Source organism: Ochotona princeps, chromosome 14 (genome assembly GCF_030435755.1).
Source record: "Ochotona princeps isolate mOchPri1 chromosome 14, mOchPri1.hap1, whole genome shotgun sequence".
NCBI classification, from domain to species: Eukaryota; Metazoa; Chordata; class Mammalia; order Lagomorpha; family Ochotonidae; genus Ochotona; species Ochotona princeps.
In genome coordinates this window covers 49,166,989-49,191,267 of record NC_080845.1, presented here as the reverse complement: position 1 = coordinate 49,191,267, position 24,279 = coordinate 49,166,989, and the positions used below count along the sequence as shown (strand labels likewise).

The window sequence follows — 24,279 nt, the reverse complement described above, 5'->3', positions numbered from 1 at the left end:
TAAAAGCCCCGACATTACATCAGTAGCAATTTATAACGTTATGGAATTAGTTGACATGGTATTAAGTAACCAATATGTTAAAAGAGGAAAAAAAAGAATGAAAGTTCTGAACCATATCCTGTGACTTCTTCATTGACATTTCAATTATTAGTTTATATACAACCTGGTTCTATACACCTTAAAATGGCTATAGATTACTATTCAGCTTTCTCATGTCTGTTTTAATTTTAGTATTTAACAGTTCATATTGTTGAAGCATGATCTTGCTGAACCTGGCTGTTTTTCGGGTAGTCTAACTCTGTAACTCTAACAAGACATATGTCAACAGTTTAGGTGAACAGTTTTAGGAGGGGTGTGCAGAGAAATCTTCAACACCCCAGTGAGAAATAACTAAACTTTGTGTCCCACTCAGTGAGTTATAAGTACATCCCCGCTGACCATTTCCTGTCTGATTCTAAACTTTCCTTGTTGCTCTCTGTCTATCTATTCTAGTTTTTTGTTTGTTTGGTTGCTTGTTTATTTGTTTTGAGGGATTTCTGGAGCGATCCTGATGGTCATTACGAGAGAGGGTGGGGACCCAAAGTCAGAGCCAGGCAAGGACCAGAGAAAGCTCCTCTCCCTAGTCCTGAAGGAAGTTTACTGTTCTTCTGTTTCTGCGGACCGCTCAGTGCTCCTGGTTGTCATTCCAATGACCTTGGATCCTGCAAGGCAGGATTTGGGCTTCTTCCATCCCATGTGGTAGATCCAAATGGGGTGGGTGACGTCAGCATTCTTAGCCTCCAAAGGCACTCCATTTCCCCCGTGGTCTCCTTGGCTGTTGGGATGTAGTCCTCGGTGCTCATACTGATAGTCCTTGGTGAGGATCTGGGAGTGTTCAGGGTTGGGGTACAAGCCTCCTTCTGTCTGCCTGCTCCACTCTGGGGTCCCCCCTGCTCTATGCGTATGACCTCCTGTTAAGAGGTTGTTCACACTGATTGCCATAGAGGCTGTACCAATCTGCAGCCCCACCAGCAGTGGAGTAGGGTTCCTTTTTCCCCGCAACCTCGCCAGCAAGTGTTGTTGGTGTTTTTCATGTGGGCCACCCTTACTGGCGTTAGGTGGTATCTCATTGATGTTTTAATTTGGATTTCCCTTATTGCCAGGGAGCTTGAGCATTTTTTCATATGTTTATTTGCCATTTGGGATTGTTCCTTTGTGAAATGTCTGCCCATTTCCAGTGCCTATTTCTTGAGTGGCTTGTTTATTTTGGTGTTTTGGCTGTTTTGTAATTCTTTGTATACTCTGGAGATTAGTCCTCTATCACCTATGTCGTGTGCGAAGATCTTCTCCCATTCTGTGGGCTGCTTTTTTACTTTGTTGATGTTTCCTTTGCTGTGCAGAAGCTTCTTAGTTTGATGAGGTCCCATTTGTTTATTTTGGTCTCGATTTCTACTGCTTCTGGTGTCCTTCTTAGAAAGTAGGGACCTACCCCTAGATCTTGCAGAGTATTTCCAACATTTTCTTCCAAAAGTTTGAAGGTTTCTGGATGCAGGTTTAGATCTTTTATCCATTTAGATTTGATCTTAGTATATGGTGAGAGATGTGGGCCTATCTTTTTGTTTCTACAGGTTATCAACCAGTTGTCCCAACAGCATTTATTGAAGAGAACTTCCCATTTGCCTGGATTATCGTTTGTCCTTTTATCAAAGATTATTTGACTGTATCTGTGTGGGTTCCCTTCTGGTGTTTCTATTCTGCTCCATTGATCTTCCTCTCTATCTTTGTGCCAGTACCAGGCTGTTTTGATAACCACTGCCCTGTAGTATGTCCAGAGGTCCGGGACTGTGATTCCCCCTGCTAACTTCCTGTTCTTCAGGATGGTTCTAGCTATTCGTGGTTTTTTGTGTTTCCAGATGAACCTTTGGATCATTGTTTCCAGTTCCGTGAAGAATGTTTTTGGCAATTTGATTGGAATTGCGTTGAATGTATATATTGCTTTTGGCAATATAGACATTTTAATGATAGTGATTTTACCTATCCAGGAGCATGGGATGTTACTCCATCTTTCTAGATCTTGTTCAATTTCTTTTTTAAGTAGTTTGTAGTTTTCCTCAAATAGGTCTCCTACATTTTTGGTTAGGTTTATTCCCAGATACTTCATGCTTTTCTCTCCTATACCCTGGAACCAAGACCACCAGAGTTTCTCAAGTGAAACTTCCTCGATAAATTTCATTTTCCTTCTCACATTTACCTTCTTTCATTGATCAACTGTACACACTCATATACGATATATGGTGATTTAAAAGTAAATAAAACTTGGTGTTAAAATACAGCTTTTAAGGTAATTTTTAGCATTTAACCTTAAATTTATGGTTTTAGTTCTGACTGGGCAACAGGCTAGTGGACTGGAACAAATTATGGTGTCTTTTAAGCCACATTATGTAATTGTAATTATATTATAACTAAAGTAATATAAATAAATAATTTACATTAACTTCCGAAAGTTCAGATTGTGAAGGCTCTATCAGGTTGTGTTGTTAGGTACCCAAAAAGTAAGAGAAATTAACGAATTTGTGAATATTTGGGAGATCCATAAATCTATTTGGAAAAAGTGAATGTAAACATAGCAATTATTTCCCAGCTTTTTATGACTGTATAGAAAGCCTGGCCCTGGTTAGTGACTCTAAAATATATGTACCTTACACTCCTTTATGCCCTCAAAGATAATAATGCAAATTTTAGTTTTCACAGTATATAAGAGGGTGATCATATTCCACAAATGGTCATTCAGTAGTTCTAGAGACAATTAAAAAATTCATATAAGAATCCATGTTCAAGTGATTATACTTAAGATACAGCATAATGTTCAAAGTATATATCCATCCAAGTCTCTTGCCATGTGAATTTTGAGTGTATTCAAGTCTTAAATGGAAAAAACAAAAGCTCAATCTCTTTTTTTAAAAAAAGATTTATTCATTTTATTACAGCCAGATAGACACAGAGGAGGAGAGACAGAGAGGAAGATCCTCCGTCCGATGATTCACTCCCCAAGTGAGCCACAACGGGCCGGTGCGCGCCGATCCAAAGCCGGGTCTCCCACGCGGGTGCAGTGTCCCAATGCATTGGGCCGTCCTCAACTGCTCTCCCAGGCGACAAGCAGGGATCTGGATGGGAAGTGGGGCTGCCGGAATCAGAACCGGCGCCCACATGGGATCCCGGGGTTTTCAAGGCGAGGACTTTAGCCGCTTGGCCACGCTGCCGGGCCCAAAAGCTCAATCTCTTAATGTGGAGGCACTTCCTATCCTAAAGATTATGACAAGAAACATTTCAGTATATCCCTGGCATTAACAATGTTTTTTAAAAGAACTATTTTTAAATAAGGAAAGTGTCAGTGAAAGCAAGAGATCTTGAACCCACCAGCATGTCCCAAAATGAACCCAATAGCCAGGTAGGGGACAGGCTAAAGACATTAGCCAGGAATTCCATTCATATTTCCCACATGTAATACAAGGACTCCAGCCTTCAAAACTGTAACCTCCTGACTCAGCGGAGGCATTAACAGGCATCTGAATTGGAAGCCAAAAATCCAGTACTCAACCCTGCACTTCAATATGGATGGTCCAAAAATCCAGTACTCAATCCAGCACTTCAATATGGCAAGGTGGGCATAACAAGTGATGGCTTAACATGCCGCCACACAACATTATCCCACTTGTGATTATTAAGATGCACATGAACATAACACAAAGAAAGCTTGAACAAAATGCTACAAACTTAGAATAAGCAAAGGGTCAGGTCTGGTGTGATGTCTCAATGACTAAAATCTCACCTTGCAAGGACCAGGATCCCATCAAGCCATTGATTTGTATCCCTGCTGCCCTGCTTCCCATCCAGCTCCCTGCTTGTGGCCTGAGAAAGCAGCAGAGGATGACCCAAAGACTTGCACCCTGCTCCTACTTGGGAGATTGGAAGAAGCTTTTGGCTCCTGGTTTCTGATAGGCTCAGCTCTGATTGCTGCAGCCATTTGGGGAGTGAACCAGCAGACATTAAGATCTTTTTCTCTTTCTCTTCTTCTCTCTGTAAATCTGATCCGCTTTTTCAGTAAAAATAAATAAACAAATTTAAAATACATTTGAGCAGAGCGTTAATATACTTACTGTATAATGAAAGCCAATAACTTGATTATGTTATGAACATCTCAGAATAATATTGTATGTAAGTAAATAGAAAACTCAGAACTCCAGAGAGATGATCCTCATGAAGCAGTCATCAAAAATATCTGTTAATTTACTGTATTCAAATTAGAGTACATACTTTTAAAATTGAGAGCAATCATTATTTGAAGGAAAGAAATAGATACTATCTTAAATTACACCAAATTGGTTTCTCAATGTAGCTCCAAATCATGCATGATTTTTTATCATTATTGGTCCTACGCATCATGCCCACAGAGAAGTGTAAACAATGTGAAATTAAAATTGCATAAGGGTTATTGATAATAAGGAAGAATTTGAAGCAAACTCAAAATTGTTAATGAAGTATTCATGAAGAATATAGTCACTGATATTAATGTTTTATGATGTGTTATCCAGTAGAAAAATTTCAGGATATAAAATAATCCTCTTTCATCCTTCTGGCATATTCTCCAAGACTATTGTTGAGTGCCTGAACCCTAAACTTACTTCTTTTCAATGTGTTCTTACCCTAGGTATTATCAAGCTCAGCATATTATAATATTATTATTACATTTGAAACTTTTATCTTTTGCCTTTAAAAAGGCACTTTATTATTGCTGACAGATTCCCTTTTCCCACATCACCATTGTTGTCCACTGTGCACATTATTAAGCAAAGCAAAAGTTGTCCAAACATGAACAATATAATACTGCAACAGTAGCTCTAACAAGCAGAGCAGGTTCTACGTGGATAAATAGGCAGCTAATGCAATATGAAAACTCTTGATAATTGGATGTTTGGTATCCTGGGTGGAAAGCTACAGAAGTGCTTCATTTTGCTTAGAATGACATACAACTAAAAATCTATGAATTGTTTTCTGGAATTGTTTCTTGAATTTCCCATTTAATATTTTCAAACTGCAATTGATGCTGCATAGCTGAAATTTCAGAGCAAAACTGCCTGCAAAGAAGGAGACTTGTTCTTATCATTGCAAATCATCTGTTTTTACTAAATATTAGCAAGCTATTAAATCCATAAAATATCTTTTTTTATTTTACCTCTTTTTATTATTATCATTTTATGATACAATTCCATAGGCCCTTGGATTTTCCTTATCCCTCCCCCCTCACTGAGTTCCCCTGTATCATTACTATACTATAGTTCTTCATACACAGTCATATGTCCATCATTGCAGGCATGGACAATGGCAGAGAGTCTAGCATCCTATTGTCAAGATATAGCAAACAGTTTCATTGGGAGTCCATCTTTGTCTGGAAGTAGAAATGCATACTGCTTTGTATTCTCAGATCTGGCTATGATAGTCTCAATTATACAATTACTATACATCCCCTTAAATGAAAAACCAAAATACAAAATCAACCACAGGAAGAAAAATAGAAATTTACAATGCCATGAAGTTAAATAACATGCTGCTAGATATGCTAGTCTCCATTACACAGTTACTAGACATCCCCTTAAATGAAAAGCCACAAAAGAAAATAAACAGGAAGGAAAAAAAGAAATTAACAACACCATAAAGTTAAATAACATGCTACTGAATGACTAACGTGTCATTGAAGAAATGAAAAAGAAAATCATGAATCTTCTTCATGAAAATTGTGCTTCTGTATGATCTATGAGTCATTGAAGAATTTAATCATAAGTGTTTTGAGAAGATGAAACTAGCAAAAAAATCAAAATCCATGAGATATAGTTTCTGCTGTTCATAAAATTTTGTTTTATTATACTGTTTTAATTTATTTATTTTTACTGGAAAGGCAGAAAGAAGAAGGAGGAGGAGGAGGAAGAGAAGAAGAAGAAAAAGAAAGAGAGAGAGGAAAGAGAAAGAGAGAAAGACATTTCTATCTACAGTTTCTTTCCTCAAATGGATGCAATATACATTGTTAATTCAATCTGAAGACAGGAGCCAAGAGCTTCTTATGGATTTCCCACATGGGTGCAGGGGCCCAATGACTTGAGCCATCCTCCGCTGCTTTTTCCAGGCCTTAGCACAGAGCCAGATCAGAAGCAGAGCAGTCAGGACTAGATCTGGTACCCGGTTTGGATACCAGTGCTACAAGCAGAGGATTCACCTGCTATACAGCTATGCCAGTCCATGTTTTATCATAATTAAAAACATTCTTGAATGGGGCAAGCATCAGGGCAAAACTGGTTAGGTCATGATTTCTGATACCAGCATCCAATATCATAGTGCTAGTTTGAGTATTGGCTGTTCCACTTCCAGTCTAGCTCCTTGCTAATGCACCCAAGAAAGCAGCAGATCAACCAAGTGTTTAGACTCCGGCCACATGCATGGGAGATCCAGATGGATTTTCTGACTTCTGACTTCAGTCTGGCTAACTTTTGCCATTGTAGTCATTTGAAGAGTAAACCAGCAAATGGAAGATCTCTTTTTGTCCCTATCTGATTCCCTGTTGCTTTGTCTTCCAAATACATAAATAGGTAAATCTTTAGATAAAATAGTTGGGGCCCAGTGTGATGGCTCAGTGATTAAATCCTAGCCTTACAAGCGACACCCCTGGATCCCATATGGGTGCCAGTTTATTTCCCAGCTGCTCCACTTCCATTCCAGCTCCCTACTTATATCTGGGAGATCAGTGGAGAATGGTACAAAGCCTTGGGAGCCTGCACCCATGTTGGAGACCTGGAAGAAGCTCCTGGCTCATATCTTCAATCAACTCAACTCCAGGCATGGCGGCCACATGGAGAGTGGACCAGCAGACAGAAGATCTTTCTCTCTGTATCTCTTTCTCTCTGGAAATCCACCTTTATGATAAAAATAGATAAATCTTTAATAGCTAAGTAAAATAACTTGGATGAATAAAAATGACTATAATGACTTTGGAAACAAATGTAAAGTAGTTTTGTAAATATCCACATCCACATGTTACATGAAGAAATTTTTTAAGCTGTATACACATGCATGACATATATTCACATAAACACATGTACATGTATAATTTGCATGTTTTCAAATTTACTTCATTTTAAGGAAAAAGATATGAGTACTAAATATACCCACCAGTAAATATTAAAAACTATTTAAAGGAGCATTATTCATAAAAAAATGTGCACATGAAAAAGAATCCTGGAAAACTGCCTGTCTTCTAATAGGATAATGGTCAATATGGTGTGGTATAATTGAAAAAAATGAAAAATGCCATTACATGCCACAGCTTGGGAGCAATTTACGTACATAATGTTAATGAAAGAAAATCTGGTTCATGAATTTTATATCTGCAGTAATGATTTTGCTTGGGAGATTATAACTGCCTCAAGAGTGAAAAGGGATGGGACGAATTCTCTGTCCTGTAGTGCCAGCCTCTCATACAAGCACTGGTTCATGTCCCAGCTGCTCCACTTTTAACCCAGCTCCCTGCTATGGCCTGAGAAGACAGCAAATAATGGCCCAAGTCCTGGGACCCTTCACCCACATGAGAACCAGGAAGAGGCTCCAGGATGCAAGCTTGGGATCGTCCCAATTCTAGCCAGTGTGGGCATATTTAGTACTCATTTGTTTACCTTCAGATGAAACAAACTTGAAAATATGCAAATTCTGTATGTACATGCATATATGTGAATATATGTGATACATGTGTATACAGGTTTAAAAAAGTGAGGCAGTGGATTTTACTCTCTCTAAAATCTTTCAAATAATAATACATTTTAAAAAAGAAGAAAGCAAGAAAAGGGTTAAAATGTTGTCTCCTGGGTTTGGAATAAATCACCAACATAAGTCTATTTTTTAAAGCAGTTTAGGAAATATCCTAATATGTGTACACATTCATTGATTCCCATATACATAGCAACCATAAACTAAAAATAAATATAAGAAAGAATAACACCTCAGTGCCTTGTGCCTTAACAACGTGGTTTGATGCGCTTGTACTAAATCCTGCTGGCACAGGCAGGCCTGGAAACAGAAGATTGCTTCTAGTGTTGTGGTTTTTTTTAACCTTTGTCTTCGTTTTTAACCTAAATTTATACACAGAGATATAACTGTTTATTTTGTTTATCATCATAGCTTTGATTCTTTCATAAAATTTCATGGCCAATTTCATTGCTTTACAGTCAAGTAGAACACCTAAGCCTCATTATGAACTCATCATTATAACCTTTGTAAATTAATACATTCCTAAGATCGCTTCTCAGCCTTTTGGCTAAGATCAAGTGTAATATATTCCTAAGAGATCTATGTGTTGGTTCGACTTTGCAATGACGTCTATGGTTACGTCCAGGCTTGGCAGAAGCCACAAGCCAGGAACTCCACCTGAGTATGCTACTCGGGTCAAGAGCACAAGTACTTGGACCATTATCTGCTGTCTCCCAGAAGCTCAATCAAAGACAAAGTTCAAACCTTCATTGCAAGTGCCACCCTAGCTAGCTGTACCACAGTACCTAAGCGCTCACCTCTAAGAGAATACATAGATAGTATCTTCCCTATGAATGTTTGCAAAGGAAAGACGTCATTGATCCTCAACAACAGAAGCAGCAGTGACCCTATGATCTTCTTCTACAAGATGGATACCAGCTAGTGAGATGGGGCTGATAGAGTTGATGTACCCAACACTATCAAAACTAGCACATATCATGATAGTCAATGCAGAGCTCATTGTGGCTGATGCCTTTGCCATCAACTATAATAATTCTATAATTTATAAGAATGGCAGCATCAGTTTTCAGAAAATGCACAATCAAGTCTAGCATTAGTCTGGCCTTTATATTAATAAGAAAAAAGTAATGACTCTTGTTCCATCCTCCAAAGGAGAAATAAAACAAAAAGCTTAGTTTCTCTGCCTTGTTTTATAAGTCAGCACTTCTGACCTTTTCTTAAAACTTTCAGCATCACAAGGAAATCAGTGGGAAGGGAATCATGTGCTAACCAAACAGTTAAAGGGCAGAAAAATCTCACTGATGTGAAAAGGGATTAGTTGAGGGTGGAGAAGAGGACTCAGCTCCTCCCCGTTGGGGTGAGCAGATTTGGGATTACTTAACAAGCAGAAACTCACATGCAATTAACAGCTCTGACATCAAGAGACAAGCCAACACAGAAGCCTCAGCTCTCCAGGAGGTTCAGCAGAACAGCTCAGGAGTTTAAGGTACTGGAAAGAAACTCCATGGGGAATGGATGACTCCTGCCCAAACTCCATTAAGATAAGGGACTTCCAATCATGGAAATTAACTTACTGGAAATTTGCTTCCAACTCTTCTTTCAGCTTCATGGATAAGTGTAATTAATGGCAGTGACCTGCTAATGAATGCTCTTGATAAATGATTTGCAGGTTAAACGTGTGAGTATAAGCACATACATCTAAAATGAAGATATCTAAATGACTGTGTCCCACAATTTAATTGTTTAGGTCTTGTACACGCAAAGTTTTTAAAGACAAATGACTACTTTGATTATTTAGGGTGTCATTTTACAAATGTGGAATCTATTTTAAAGGTAAATCTGGAAGGGATTATGCCATTTATGAAAAGACAGAAAAGCATTTCATAATTGAATCTTGTTTTCTTTTTTTCAGCTGGATTTTGGTTTATATGCCTCAGTCTTCCCTATGCAAAGTACTGCAAATCAAATTTTTGTGCTATACTCTTGCTTCAAGCAAAATGAAAACTCAGAAATTCTTCTGTCTCCACTGTATCTTCCTTGTGCTGCTTTTCTGGCAGGCCTGGGCTCAGTTTCCAAGGGAATGTGCCACAGTTGAGGCTTTGAGAAGTGGTATGTGTTGCCCAGACCTGTCCCCTCTGTCTGAACCAGGGACTGACCCTTGTGGCTCATCATCAGGCAGGGGCAGGTGCACGGCAGTGACTGCAGACTCCCGTCCTCACAGTCCACAGTACCCCCATGATGGCAGAGATGATCGGGAGGGCTGGCCCACAAGGTTCTTTAATAGGACATGCCAGTGCAATGACAACTTCTCAGGATACAACTGTGGTGCTTGTCGCCCTGGATGGAGGGGAGCTGCCTGTGACCAGAGGATTCTTATAGGTAAGAGGATGCATGAATGAGAGCACAGGGTTGTAGAAAGTTCAAATCCCTTAACAGAATCTCACATCATTTTGAGCTACAAGCACACCTGACCATCATCTTGCCATTTCTTTGTACAGTCTTTTGCATCACCAACCATCTCTTTTTACAGCTGAGGAAGCAGAGGCCTGCAAAGACTTGACAACTTTTTCAATTTCAAGGGTTGGAGTGGAAGTTCAAGCTTTCTGGCTGATAACATTTCTCCCTAAATTAATTTTGTGCAACACTATATGTCAGAAACTATACTAAGCATTTTTGGCTAGTCCTTTGATTAATTGATCAAGGTGTTTAAGTTAATATCATATATGAGGTTCAGGAAGTTCAAGTCCATATAAGTGGTTCCTGGTATACATGAAAGTTCCATTGGCATTATATCTACCTCTAATATCTTATTTCAGCTTCTTCCACTACCCTTCATGAATCACACACACAGAAAAAGTTTACCACTGTAATGATTAAATTAAAGCTTTTCAGATGATGAGCATGGCCTGAAGCCTAAATGTCATTCAATTAAAGCACAAAGCAGTAAATAATGAACTGCAGAAATATTTGTTTTCTTTTGCTAGTTACTGGATCAAGGACTTAATAGAACATTTATTGAGTCATTATTATAGGCCAGGGCCCCGGTCTTATTCCTTTTGGTGTGCATGTTCGTTGGTCTTTGCAACTCCATAAAGGTGTTATTTTATCTGTACTTTGCAGATGCAAAGCTAAAGCTTAGAAAAATCTGTCTGAAGTCATACTGCATGTCTCTGATCTTAACCAAAATGATATATGACTGTCATTATTTTTGCAAGTCTTTTAGTTTTTAAAATAAAATAAAATAAAAAAATTCCAATAGTGAGCAGAAATAAATGTAACAGATTGCATAAATGTAATAGAAATCCTAGAGTAAACTGAAGAGAGGAAGAGAGATGAAGAGACAGAAAGAAAGCTGGTCTAAAGTAAAAGGTTTTTTTCCATTTACTTTTCAAAACATCAAATGATTAAGACAGATTTGAGCATGCATTAATGGACGTGATATGCTATAATGTGATGTTGATCATTCTATACCCATTTGACCCAAGGCAGATGTTTCATGTTGGAATTTTGTATCCTTAAAGTCAGGAGGAATATTCTGGACTTAACTTCAGAAGAAAAGAACCACTTCGTCCAGGCCCTGGATATGGCAAAGCGCACCACTCACCCTCAATTTGTCATTGCTACCAGGAGATCAGAAGAAATGTTGGGACCAGATGGCAACACACCACAATTTGAGAACATTTCCATTTATAACTATTTTGTTTGGACGCATTATTACTCAGTGAAAAAGACTTTTCTTGGTCCGGGGCAGGAAAGCTTTGGTGATATAGATTTTTCTCATGAAGGACCAGCTTTCCTCACGTGGCACAGGTACCATTTGCTGCAGCTGGAGAGAGACATGCAGGTAGGCACAGCACATGTCCATCTGCAGATCCTTTACAGATAAGATGCCTTGTCTTCAAGTCATTTTAATTCACTTTTTTCCAAATGATCAGGACATGGTGACGATAAAGCAATTTCACCTCATTATTCTGCCTTTGTCATTTAGCAAAGTGTCTCTCTCTTCTGATCACTTACTAATTATCTTTTGTGAAGTGAAAAGAAAGTAATATTGATGGGGAAGTCAGTCGAGCTATTTTTAGGTGTGAATTAAAGGTTTTGAAATATCCTACAGCTCTGTAATTGACAAATTACTTTCCTAAAGTTGGAAGCAAAATAGTCTCACAGGATATGCCTTTCCCCTTGAACAGATGTGAGTATACACCCCTTGAACAGATGTGAGTATATACCTGTCTTGGTCTGGATGAAGTGATGGTGCGTGTGTATACCTCTGCAGGCTTCAGAGTTACAAATGTCTGATCCTACTAGATGATGAAACTTTCTGGTGTCGTCTAAGATACAAGTCATGAAGACAGTTCTTTTCCATTTAGGTTGCCATCTTTCCCATATGTCACATGATCCCTACAACTCTGAAACTTGCAAAGGAGCCACGTATAAGAACATCTCATCTCTATGTGAAATGATGGCTACATTAATTTGCTTAAGTGCAGTAATCATTTCACTGTGTGAGTGCAGCACAAAATATATGCTATTCATTTTAAATATGCAAAAATATTGAAGAGCAAAAACAATCACATTCTTTGGACATCATTTTTACCTAAAAGACATTAACTTCTGCTGACAAGAATCTTATCTCCTGCATTTTTACATAGTTAAGCTCAAAACCTACTAAAATATTTAGTACAGGCTATTTTCCCAAATGTTCTATTTCTTCAGAAAAGTAATTTTAGAATAAAAATTGAAGTTATTGGATTTCACCCAGAATGTTACAAATTAAATCTCTTTCCTGTGTGAAGTAACAGTAATGAATCTTGTCCCTCAGATTAAAATCAAAAGTAACTTTAAAAGACTTGAAGACAGAAAAGGTATTCAGATTCATTTATTGATTCACAGGATGTGTGTGTCAGCAATATTACAAGGGGGTCGGGGAATGGTTAGCAGGGAGGAAATTAATGAACAAAAACAGAATAAAATATTGGTTTGAAAGTATTCTATCCTCATGCAGTTTCAGAATGATTAAATGAATTCATCTGATACTCTGAACATCATATTTTATAGCTTTGATCCAAGTGAGGCATTTGGTAGATTATGAGTAGATAAATCTGTCATTTGTAATCCATCTCATGCCTTTAAGCCATTTTCTCATGGGCACAGCAAGATATAATGGCAGGTGCACAGTTGCCTGTGTAAACTTCAACCTCTGTCACCTACACTTATAAAACCCAAAAGCACAAGAGATCCAACAAATTAGAATCTAAATATGACACACAGTTGAAATGCCACATGAATATGCTCTGGGTCCCAAATGCCAGTTGCTGAACCGCAAACCAATTCTTAATGATCCCTTGGAAGCTGTCACTAACTTTTGTGAACTTCAGTGATGGATTCAAAGCGACTACAAATCCCTGGAGATCAATAACAGCCAGCAAGGCAGAGGAAGGCTTTAGTCCTGGAAAACACCGTGGATAAGGAGATGTTTCCTAGAAAGCGAAAACAATAGAAAAGTACTACATGTTAGAGAGGTAAGATAAGAGGATGGCGAACCTACACTTAGGCCAAAAGAAGTGAGAAATAGCAAGTACATTGCATATCCATTGAAAGGAACCTAGTCAGACAGTCAAATAAGCATGTGAACATGAGTCCAGCATTTGAACAATATGTGAGATTCACTAAATGGAAACTAGGTCTCTGGCCTAAACAACAATAGTCAGAAATGATCATTCTGTTTTCATTGAACATTTTCTGTCTGTATATGAGTGTTATGAGAAAGCCTGAGTCGGAGTAGTTAGGTTCTGGAGCAGGAGCCTTTGCATAGAATGTCTTTAATGCTCAGAAAAATAAGGTGGGGAGGAAGCAGTCAACATGGCCTCATGGAGAAACAAAATTTAGAGGCTAAACTTATTCAAATTAAATTTAACAACTGACACACAGCAACAGTCACTGCTTCAAGGCTGGATCTGGCTCCAAGTTTTAAAGACCAGAACAATTGAAGAAGGCAAAAATATTAAGGAGGGTATAATATCATTCTTAATCTTTGGTATAGCCAACAGAAACTGCTGACCTGAAAAAGAAAACAGGGGTACTCATTCTGTCTAATCTTTTCTACAAACTTCTGTATGAGTTGAGTTTCATTTGCTCAGGCACTGAAATGACTTTTAGCAATGGACTTTAGAGTTCTGTTACATAAGTTGTTTATAACCTCTCTTAGTGCCTCAGATACTGGGCAAGGACTTACTGACACCCTTGCTGGCTGAAGAAAGTTAATAGAAACAGGTTGCAGGTAGGAAGCCAAGCAAAGAGGCTGCAAGTACAAGGTGACGATACTAACAGAGTTTCTGTGCTCTAGGAAATGTTGCAAGAACCTTCATTCTCCCTTCCTTACTGGAATTTTGCAACTGGCAAAAATGTATGTGATATCTGTACTGATGACATGATGGGTTCGAGAAGCAACTTTGACTCCACTCTTATAAGTCCAAACTCCGTCTTCTCTCAATGGCGAGTGGTCTGTGAATCCTTGGAAGATTATGATACGCTGGGAACACTTTGTAACAGTAAGTCTCAACAGTAATTCCAAGTAGGAGTCAGAATTTCATATTTAAAAGATTAAATGAATTACCTGGAACGTCCTTAACTCTACCGGGGACTTGATACTAAAACCTACTTTTATTTCAAGGAATTAGTGTGTAGCAATTCACTAATGTGTAGTGCTAGTGTGTAGCACTTAGAACATTCAAGACAATCTGTAAAGTGCTTCAGGGGTTACAGAAAGTGCCTACACTTTTTGTTATACTTTTCTTGAGTAATTTGGTCTGTGCATTGCCGATTGGAAAAGTCTGGTTGTGGAACTTCAGCCCCAGCACTGGTTAGCAGTCAGATGTGTTTCAAGAACAGAGGGGGCAGTGAAGGGAAGTAACGAGGGGAAGGGAACCAGCTGGTGAAGGGTCTCTCTCTTCCATGTTCTCTCTTTCCCTTTCAAGTAGAAGTTGAAATGCACAAAAGTTTGAAGAAACATAAATATAAAATATTTTATCTCTCATAGAAGGGAATGAAAAAAGAAAGTATAATTGTATTATGTATGTATTATATGGCTGATAAAGAGCCAAATATTTTAGTAAGGTATCTTATCTAACTCTCATAGCTGTTCTTTTTTTCACTCTGGAGAGTCTTATCCAGCTCTGTGGTCCCATAGATCATATTTTGTAAAAGACCTAAATTGCATCTTTAGATCAAATTAGGCATTCCATATTGATGTCTTTATGTACTTAGTGCATATTATCTCTCTAACATTCCCTTAATGCATCAAACTTGATTGACCAAAAAAGTGAGTTATTGGGGCCTAATATTACTCCAGTCACTCAGATGTCTTCCTTGGTTCATCATATAAAATTGTTTTTTATTTAAAATGTTGCTCAAATCTATTTTCTTCTTCAAATATTAGACACTTTGCATCTACTCCTACACATACAATGCATAAAATGTTCGTCTGTAGGATGTGAGTAAGTGTGAAGGCTGAAGATAGCCATGTATAAACAAATTTGGAACATCACTGGTCAAAATTGAATTAGCTTAATTTGTTTCTTTACTATCAGATTTTTCCAGTAATAAACACAGTGAAGGAAATCTTTTTTAAAAAGATTTATTTTATTTTATTTTATTTTTGTTGAAAAGTCAGATATACAGAGAGGAGGAGAGACAGATCTTCTGTCCGCTAATTTATTCCCCAAGCGACCACAATGACCAGAGCTGCACCAATCTGAAACCAGAAGCCTGGAGACTCTTCCGGGTCTCCCACACGGGTGCAGGGTCCCAAGGCTTTGGGCCATTCTCAACTGCTTTCCCAGGCCACAAGCAGGGAGCTGGATGGGAAGTAGGACTGCCAGGATTAGAGCCGGTAAGGACTTTAGCTGCTAAGTTACCACGCCAGGCCCACAGTGAGGGAAATGTATGGTACAGTGTTGCAAAACTTAAATAACATATAGCATCGCTAAGATTTTTTGACAGCTGCCTGTTAAGTAATCTCTAAATCAATAATTTGACTTGGTAGGTTAATTAACAGTATCTGAAAGGTTTTGGTGATAAAACACACCCATAATTGGTACATTCAATTTACAGTTCAAATAGAGCCACATATCTCATTTATATACAACCTGAATCTCATGATGCTAATTCACCAAGTACTAAGCATTGCATTACCTAAAAGCTTACAATATAACGATTTTATTAATAAGTTAAAAGATACATGAGTTTACAGTTACTACTATTTTTCCAAGTCCAGTGAATAATGGTATCCCACTATACCACCTACACACCTCTCTTGAGACAGCTGGGACAGGACACTGCAAAATGGTGCTAACCTAATTCCAATCTTCTCACTGACACAAGGCATCAACTTCTCCCGCTTCCTCATGAACTAACTTTTTCACCTGTGTATTTGTTTTTGTCACAATTTAACTCTTGCTTGGCTTTCCAGTTTTTTTCATATAGTTTAGGCAAGCTATTCCTTAACCAAGTCATTTTTTACTGCTCACATGCTATTTTCCGTAGTCTGACATGCACAAAGTAACTCAACAACACCTATTAAATTCCAGGCCCTTGGCCAAGACCAAGGGAGACACTGGTGGGTTTTGACAGGGTTTTTGTTGGGAATAGAAGAAAGCTTACTCTCTCCATTTTTTTCCTGTGCATAAAATGTTTCTCTTGTAAAATCTATACTATTTTACCCATGGAAATTCTCCTCAATCATTTGCAGCTGTTTGTAAATCCTTCTTGGTAAAGAAAACTAGAAAAAATACTTTTTCTCCTCTCCATTTCTACTTCATTTTTTTCATTATTTTGTATTATCTGCATCTAGTATTAGAGCTCTTTTTTGTCTGTTTATTACTGTCCTTCACAAAAAGTTGATCACAGTAATTGCTGAAAAAAATATTTTGCTTGAAATACATATTATTTCTTAAACACCTTTACATGTTTTTGTCTTTCTAAAGCTGTAAGACAGATGGCATTCAGGTGCAAAATCCCATAGAACTTATGAAATATGGATTTTAGTATGGAATCTAAGTTTATGAGATTATTTTGGCAAAATTCAATTTTCCATGAAATTTTCATTTTAATACTTGCTCGTGAGAGAACATATGTCAGTTTAACAAATACCAGGACTTGCATCTGTTAGTGTGGTCATTTTTCCTCCTTCAGATGTTTTCATATTGCACACCTACTCTACTCACATAAGAAGGGCATGATAATTTCAACTAGTTTCATGTTACTGCCATTAAGTACACATTTTTAAATTCTTATTTCACTGGAAAAATCCATCTTTCAAGAGTCACACTGTATAGAGAATTTTCAAGTGTAACAGTAAGATCATAAATTTCCTATGAATGATCGCCTATCCCATCTTTTCCCCAGGCACTGAAAACGGGCCAATCAGGAGGAATCCAGCTGGAAATGTCGCCAGACCGATGGTGCAGCGTCTTCCCGAACCACAGGATGTCACTCAGTGCTTGGAAGTTGGCATATTTGACACACCTCCTTTTTACTCCAATTCCACAGATAGCTTCCGAAACACAGTGGAAGGCAAGTAAAGGAACTTTGTGCTTTGAATTCATCTAGTCTGCTTTAGAGTAAATCGAAGTATTCAAAATCAGGTGTCTTTCAAAAGACATAGAATACGATGTTGATCCCATGATTTTCGTCAATTGGAGTTTCCATTATGATTTAGTCACAATTAACTGCTCAAAAACTAAGAGGTTGTAACTACTGCTCTCTAAATGCTGAAATATCTGAATTCTCTTTAAATCCATTTTTGAGAGCTAACTGGCCAATAATTATAATTATATGAAAGTCTAGCCTTGCAAATAATATTCGAAACAGTAAGAGCTTCTTAAATTTCTATTTTCATTTAAAAACAACAATGGGTGGGCCTTGAGGCACAGTTGTTAAACTGCTATTTGGGATAGCTACATACTGGATCAAGTGCCACCTTGAGTCCTAACTGATCCACTTCTGTCCAGTTTCCTGTTAATATTCATAGAGGCCACAGTTAATATTCTCAGGAGGAGCCCAGCCATTCAAATGAGAAACTCAATGAAGTTTTAGGGTCCTGGTCTCCATCTGGCCCAACTTTAATTTTAGGGAGGATCTGGAGGCGAAACAGTGGACAGAAAATCTTTTTCTCCTTAACTTTCTTTCTGCCACTCTGCCTATGAATATAAACAAACATTTCTTTAAAAAGCAATAAAAAGGATGAATAATTGATAATCAGTAAAGTCTGTTATGATTTATGTATGTAGTTGATTTATGTATCACCTTCTAGTTTTATTTAAAGGTATGTAAAATTGAAATTAGCATCTCCTGATATGTAATTTTATTTACTTAATAATTTTAATAAAAGTGCTATAACCCAAGAGAACTGAGCCCAAAAGAGATGAAGATACTCAGCCAGTTAGTTACATTTTGTATATACAAATCATTCTTCATATATATTTAACTTTTTAAAGGAGTTACAAGCATTATTATAAGTGTTATTATTATAAGATATTAGACATTATTTTCAATCTTATTGATTGAGCATTATTTTCAAAACTTATCATTAGTACAGAATTACAAGTCAGATGCATCCTGTTCACCCACAATGGGAATATTTTTCGTCAGCCTATGATGTGAGACACATATCTGATCATTGTTCTTAATTATCTCCCCTGTGATTATCAAAATTCTATTTCTCATCTGTTTATTTTCATTTTAATAAATAAATGAATACACTGGATTGGACTTAAGCACTGTATTTTGACAAAGCTAGTATCCGTGAACTCAGACTGCAAAGTTAGTTTCTAATATAATGTGCAGAAGATAAGTTATAGCTACATGGCCTCAGCGAACACTGTGTCTTTAATGATTTTCTAACTCAAAATGTAATGGAATAAGTACACAAGAAATTAATGAATGGTTAACTAAATGTAACTATTCAATGGATCTCAGATTGATAGAAAATTGGTTAACATAGATTACATCCCCATTCCATGTTGTAATACACTACTCTTCCTGCTCTCTTATTGCTCATCCTTCAAGTCAACCAGGCACCTCATGTCCAAGTCCTCTGTTTTTATTTGCATCTATCTTCATCTTCCCTTTAATATCTAGAGAATCCCACCAGTGTAAAACATATGAAAATATGTATGTAAAATACAGATTTATATATTAAAAGTAATTTGTTGTTGATGTTGTTGTTGTTGTGGCTGTTCTAACTCATACCAGTTGTTGACCATGTTTCATGGCTTCTCAATTAAGGAAATGTATAGTGATGGAGGGATTGGGGTCTATCAAATATGGATATGGGGGTATAATGGAACATGTATCCCTGCTTCCAGATGAAAGATGGATTCCCAATGAAACTGTTGGACATGTATAGATAATAGGATGCTGGACTGTCTGACATTGTCTGCACCAACAATGTTGGGGTACACTTAAATAAGAGAATGATAGAATTATGATTCCTTTGGAAGGACTATGCCATTGTGGTAAAATGGGGGAAATCTGTCAGGGGGTGGGAATGGAGGAAGGGAGGAATCCCAGCCTCTACAAAATTGTACCACTGAATTCAAAATTCAAAATAAAAATATATTTTAAAAGTATTTAAATCTTTTCTAGAAAAGTTTAGAACTATTATAACATACTTGCAAAAATAATCTTCCAAAAATAAACATGCTGACAATCGTTCACACGAAGTGAGGTAGGAGACTAAAGTAACATTGGGCAATTACAGTTCAGGACAATGGGGTTATGTTCTTCTAATCGTGTCAGCAGTTTTCAGAAGAAAGTGGAGATGTCTATTATCTTTATTTCTATGTAGAACAGTGACTAACTTGTCAAAATGGAGTGTTCTACATATTTTAACCAGCATCCCTTGAAGCTGATTATTCTTAACCTACGGTTTATTTTAGAATATCATGCACAAGCTTAAATCCACCCAAGCTCTGGGTAAAGTGAGCAAACATCATCAATTATCAGTTCATAGGTGTATTGTTATTTTAGTGAAGCAAAATTTGGGCTGACAAGCTTTGGGAAGGGAAAAAAAAAAAACAGTTTCACAACGTGATCACTGCTGTTAACTGGAGAAGTGAAATATTTGCAATGGTTTTTATTTTTCTCATGCTTACTTTCCATCTAGGTTACAGTGCTCCCACAGGAAAATATGATCCTGCTGTTCGGAGTCTTCACAATTTAGCCCATCTATTCCTGAATGGAACAGGGGGACAAACTCATTTGTCTCCAAATGATCCTATTTTTGTCCTGCTGCATACTTTCACGGATGCAGTCTTTGATGAATGGCTAAGGAGATACAAAGCTGGTAAGGTGCTTTCAAATGCCTTTTGCCTGCTCAGCAAGGAGGCCTATTAATATGCCGCTATGATCAGTTCAGGCTAGGTGTTGACAAGCACACAATACATTTCAAGATAAGGATATAATAGCCATAATATCTAGCCATTTTCAAGTATTCAAAACTATTTTGAAAATGCAGACAAAAGGTATCTCCGGATAGTCGCTGGGAGGTGACCTTTATTAGCATTCTCTGGCACTACACAGGCACACCCTTCTTGTTTTTAATATTGAAAAATGACTAACACACTTCCCAAATTTTTCTACTCCATATCTTTCAAAATTGCTGTCAATTGTTTTCATGTGAATAGGAAAATCATTGAGAGCTCTTCTTTGATCTCTCAAAAAACTCATAATTTTATGCTCATAGTCCACAGCTCTGATTTTTATTACCCTTACAACCTCTTACAAATGGAAATTCGACTCAACCTGAAAAGTTAATGTTGGTTTTTATACCACACCATAGGAAAGCTCTTTCAAGTTCATTTCAATGTACTCGTTAAAACATTATTTAAAAGGCTTCTTCAGCAGCATTCCTCCTCACCTCAGAGATTTACATGACATTTTTAGAGAAAGTGACTTGACTTGTAACACATAATTAAGTTTTACACTTTTTAGATTTTGTGCCTTTAATTCATCTTATGCATAAACATGATAGTGCGGGACAACTAGTAACTGACTCATCGACCCAATTAGTCATTGGGGTCATTTTTCTCTGGGTATGTATGTTAGTGTGTATATGCAAAAGAAGAACATTTACTTCAACTTGATCAAGACAACAGTTTGATGAATTGGTCCAAATAATTTGCTCTGTCAGCCATCATTAAAAAATATTTACTCACAAGTATTTGTTCTACTGCAAATTGGTTATAAATTCACTAATTGGAGTTCCATCTCATTTTTCTTATATATTTGCATTTATGGTTATAGACAGTTCTGCTGTTTGGTGATTAAATTTAAATGCAGTCTCCTAACTCTTAGATTTACATATTTACATGTAAATATATAAACACGCAAATATATATGTTTATATAACCCACTTTTTATTCTATACAACATTTCTTTCCTACTTTGGCAAATCTTTTCAAAGTATTATTCAATATAAAAAGGACAAGCCCTTCATGTTTATAATCATAATTATCCCTTACTGTACATTTGTAAATGATATTTTGGCCAATTATATATCCACCTTTTGTTTTGGCTTTGAAAAACAAGTTTAAAATTTTTAATCAAATTATTCTCTATAATCTTAAAATAAAACATTTGATAGTTTTCATAGATGATAAATATTCAAGTTTCCGTGCTTAGAAAATTTTTTTCAATTAAGTCTTATGTCTATGCTTTTTTCAAAGCATTCAAATTATTTCATGTAATTTTCTGTTCTGCTTTATGTACTTCATGCTGTTATTCTTTGAAAAACATGAAGAATGTCTTTTCATGTTATCCTTCCATACCGAACGACTTCAGAACATAATAGTGACATTAATACTGTTATATTGACTAACAAGTTGTCTTTGGAATATTTTAGATATATCCACTTTTCCACTGGAAAATGCCCCTATTGGACATAATAGACAATACAATATGGTGCCATTTTGGCCTCCAATTACTAACATAGAAATGTTTGTTACTGCTCCAGACAACCTCGGATATGCTTATGAAGTTCAATGGCCAGGTAAGCATGGTAATGTGTTTAATTGTGGTAATTGCCAAAGACAAATTATTTGCAAAGTAAAGTAACCTCAGTATGCTAAGGGTTACCTTTTGCACTGGGATTTAGAGCTTTAAGCTGAGTTCACATTGAAGACACAGAAAGGTATTTTACTGTTTCTTGAGAACTCACTCTGGCCTGAAGTGACTTGAACTCATTATATAATTTAATCTTGACAGTCCTTTGAGGTCAATCCTCTAAGTCTTATCTTACACGTAAGGAAGGTGCAGCTTAGAGTGGTTAATTATCAAAGATCATATTTCCAAAGAGAACAAGGTAATTTTGAGCTTAGTTCCATTTCATAAGCCTCTATTTATCTACTATAGCATATCATCTCCACTTATTTGTCTAAAATTTCTTTCAGAAACTTTTTTGAGAATTTAGAATATATAATTTTCTTGCTTACCTTTAAATGTCTTTCACAACAAAGATAGTAGAGCACAGCATAAATTTGGAACATTTGTCTTCTGATCAACTCTGCAATCTTCTTACCACGTGATGTTGTACTAGTGACTGAAGTTTTTTGAGCCATCATTTCCTCACCTTCAGAATGAGTCCATTGCTCACCTTCCTAATAGAGTCAAATCCTCAAAAATAAAAAAAAAAAAAGTAACTTTGAAATGCCAGAGTGCTTTGTTAGTGAATGTAGCTAACAAAAATGAAGTTTGAGAATTTCTGTTCAAGTATTCACAACAGTGCATAAACAAGGATGTTGAATTTGTGGATATTACCGTTTATTTTTTTTCTGATTTTCTTTTTAAATAGGTCAATCTTTTAGCATATCTGAGATTATTACCATAGCAGTAGTTGCTGCCTTATTGCTGATTGCAGTCATTTTTGTGGGTGCTTCCTGCGTGATTCGTGCCAGAAACAAAATGGATGAAGCTAATCAACCTCTCCTCACGGATCAGTATCAACACTATACTGGAGATTACGAAAAAATCCAGAATCCTAATCAGTCCACGGTCTGATGACAAGTGACCTACTTACTCTCATACATTAGCATGAAATCTCCTGATTGAATTACTAATTGTATTTTCTGTCACTTTTAAACTTCTTCCTTATACATGCATGTGTTGAAAATAATGTTCCAGACATTATTTTACAGAGCTCTAAAGAGTCCTATAAAATCATTTCAATGAGTTCTATTTAAAATGGCTTCTTGCATGTACTCCATGATATTTAAACGCAAAGTGTAATGATCTTCCGTGTATTTAAAACTTGACTATGTGAAGAAAATAGGATCTATCACTGTAAAAGAAAGTAATGTTTGGTAGTAAATCTCCCTTTAATCACAAAAGTGAATATTCCTACAAATTTAAAAATATAAATACATTTGCATTCATTGATATTGGTAGACAGTGACATTTGTTAAACTACATGGAGTTACAAATATTATCTCAATTCAATTTGTTTTCCAATTGCTATTTCCTTTTGGGCGTCAGTATACACAATTTAACACGAAATGTAAGACAACAGCAAACTCACGAGGTTTTGTCATACTTTAGCAAAATAAAAGCTGCGTTGTGTGTAAACTATGCTTGCTCTGATGTTCTTCTACTTGTCAGTTCACTGAGGGAAAAATAGCCCATCCATACACTTCATTACCTAATGTCCATCAAGTATCTCAAAAATACACAGAAGAGTAACTGTGGAGAACATAGATCGCAGTCGCCTATTCTAATCACTTCATATTTGTCATACACCACCATTTTAGTCATGGTTATTTATAAAGATTATTTGAAAGGTGAGGAGATCACAGACACATGTGGGCCAGACTCAGGAACGAGATGGGCTAGAAGGACAGGAGAGAGAGAACTCATTCTGCTTTCCATCCTGCTCTGCGGAAAGAGTGTGCTTCGGCACTGCCACTGGGCACATGTGCTTGGGAAAGGAAATGGCTGCCTGATATTGCTCCTAGGACCCCAGAGAAGCAAGGAACATCCTGGTGTCACTTGGTTGACAAATAGGTGAATAGGATTTACATAGAGCAGGGAAGGTGTATTTTCCATCTGTGATCCTAAGCTGGCTGCTTAGCCATCCCATTTCACTGCCTCCTCTAAGATTCGCCATCCCCAGTATATTGGGTTACTGAGGTGTGCAGATTCATCACGACTCCTGTGATTAATTCCTGCTGATTGAGTGCATGGGCCTTGGCAGTTACAAGTCTGGAAATCTGTATTTTATCTAATAGCTCTTTCATGGGATCTGGACAATTTCCTTTCAGTTACCAACAGCTATGTCAACAGTCCTGAGAAGTTGCTGGTTTCATTGGACAAGGTGTGTCAGATTGCATCTTTCCCCGAACAGCCTCCTCATTGTTCTCCAAGTGTAGATTACAAGATCTGACAATTATTCATGAGTACCTCACCCAAAGGATCCACAGACATGGGCACTTGCTATAT

At 37.1% G+C, this 24,279-nt stretch overlaps 1 protein-coding gene across 1 annotated transcript; it reads left to right on the top strand.

The window, feature by feature from the left end:
* Nucleotides 1-9,700: 9,700 nt before the first annotated feature.
* On the top strand, nucleotides 9,701-22,845 carry TYRP1 (tyrosinase related protein 1). The gene is made up of 7 exons (XM_058672405.1): nucleotides 9,701-10,167; nucleotides 11,310-11,632; nucleotides 14,135-14,339; nucleotides 17,194-17,361; nucleotides 19,955-20,134; nucleotides 21,692-21,838; nucleotides 22,640-22,845. Exons 1-7 carry the CDS (start codon nucleotides 9,717-9,719, stop codon nucleotides 22,843-22,845), a joined length of 1,680 nt encoding a protein of 559 aa, XP_058528388.1. The 5' UTR covers nucleotides 9,701-9,716.
* The last annotated feature ends 1,434 nt before the right edge of the window (nucleotides 22,846-24,279 follow it).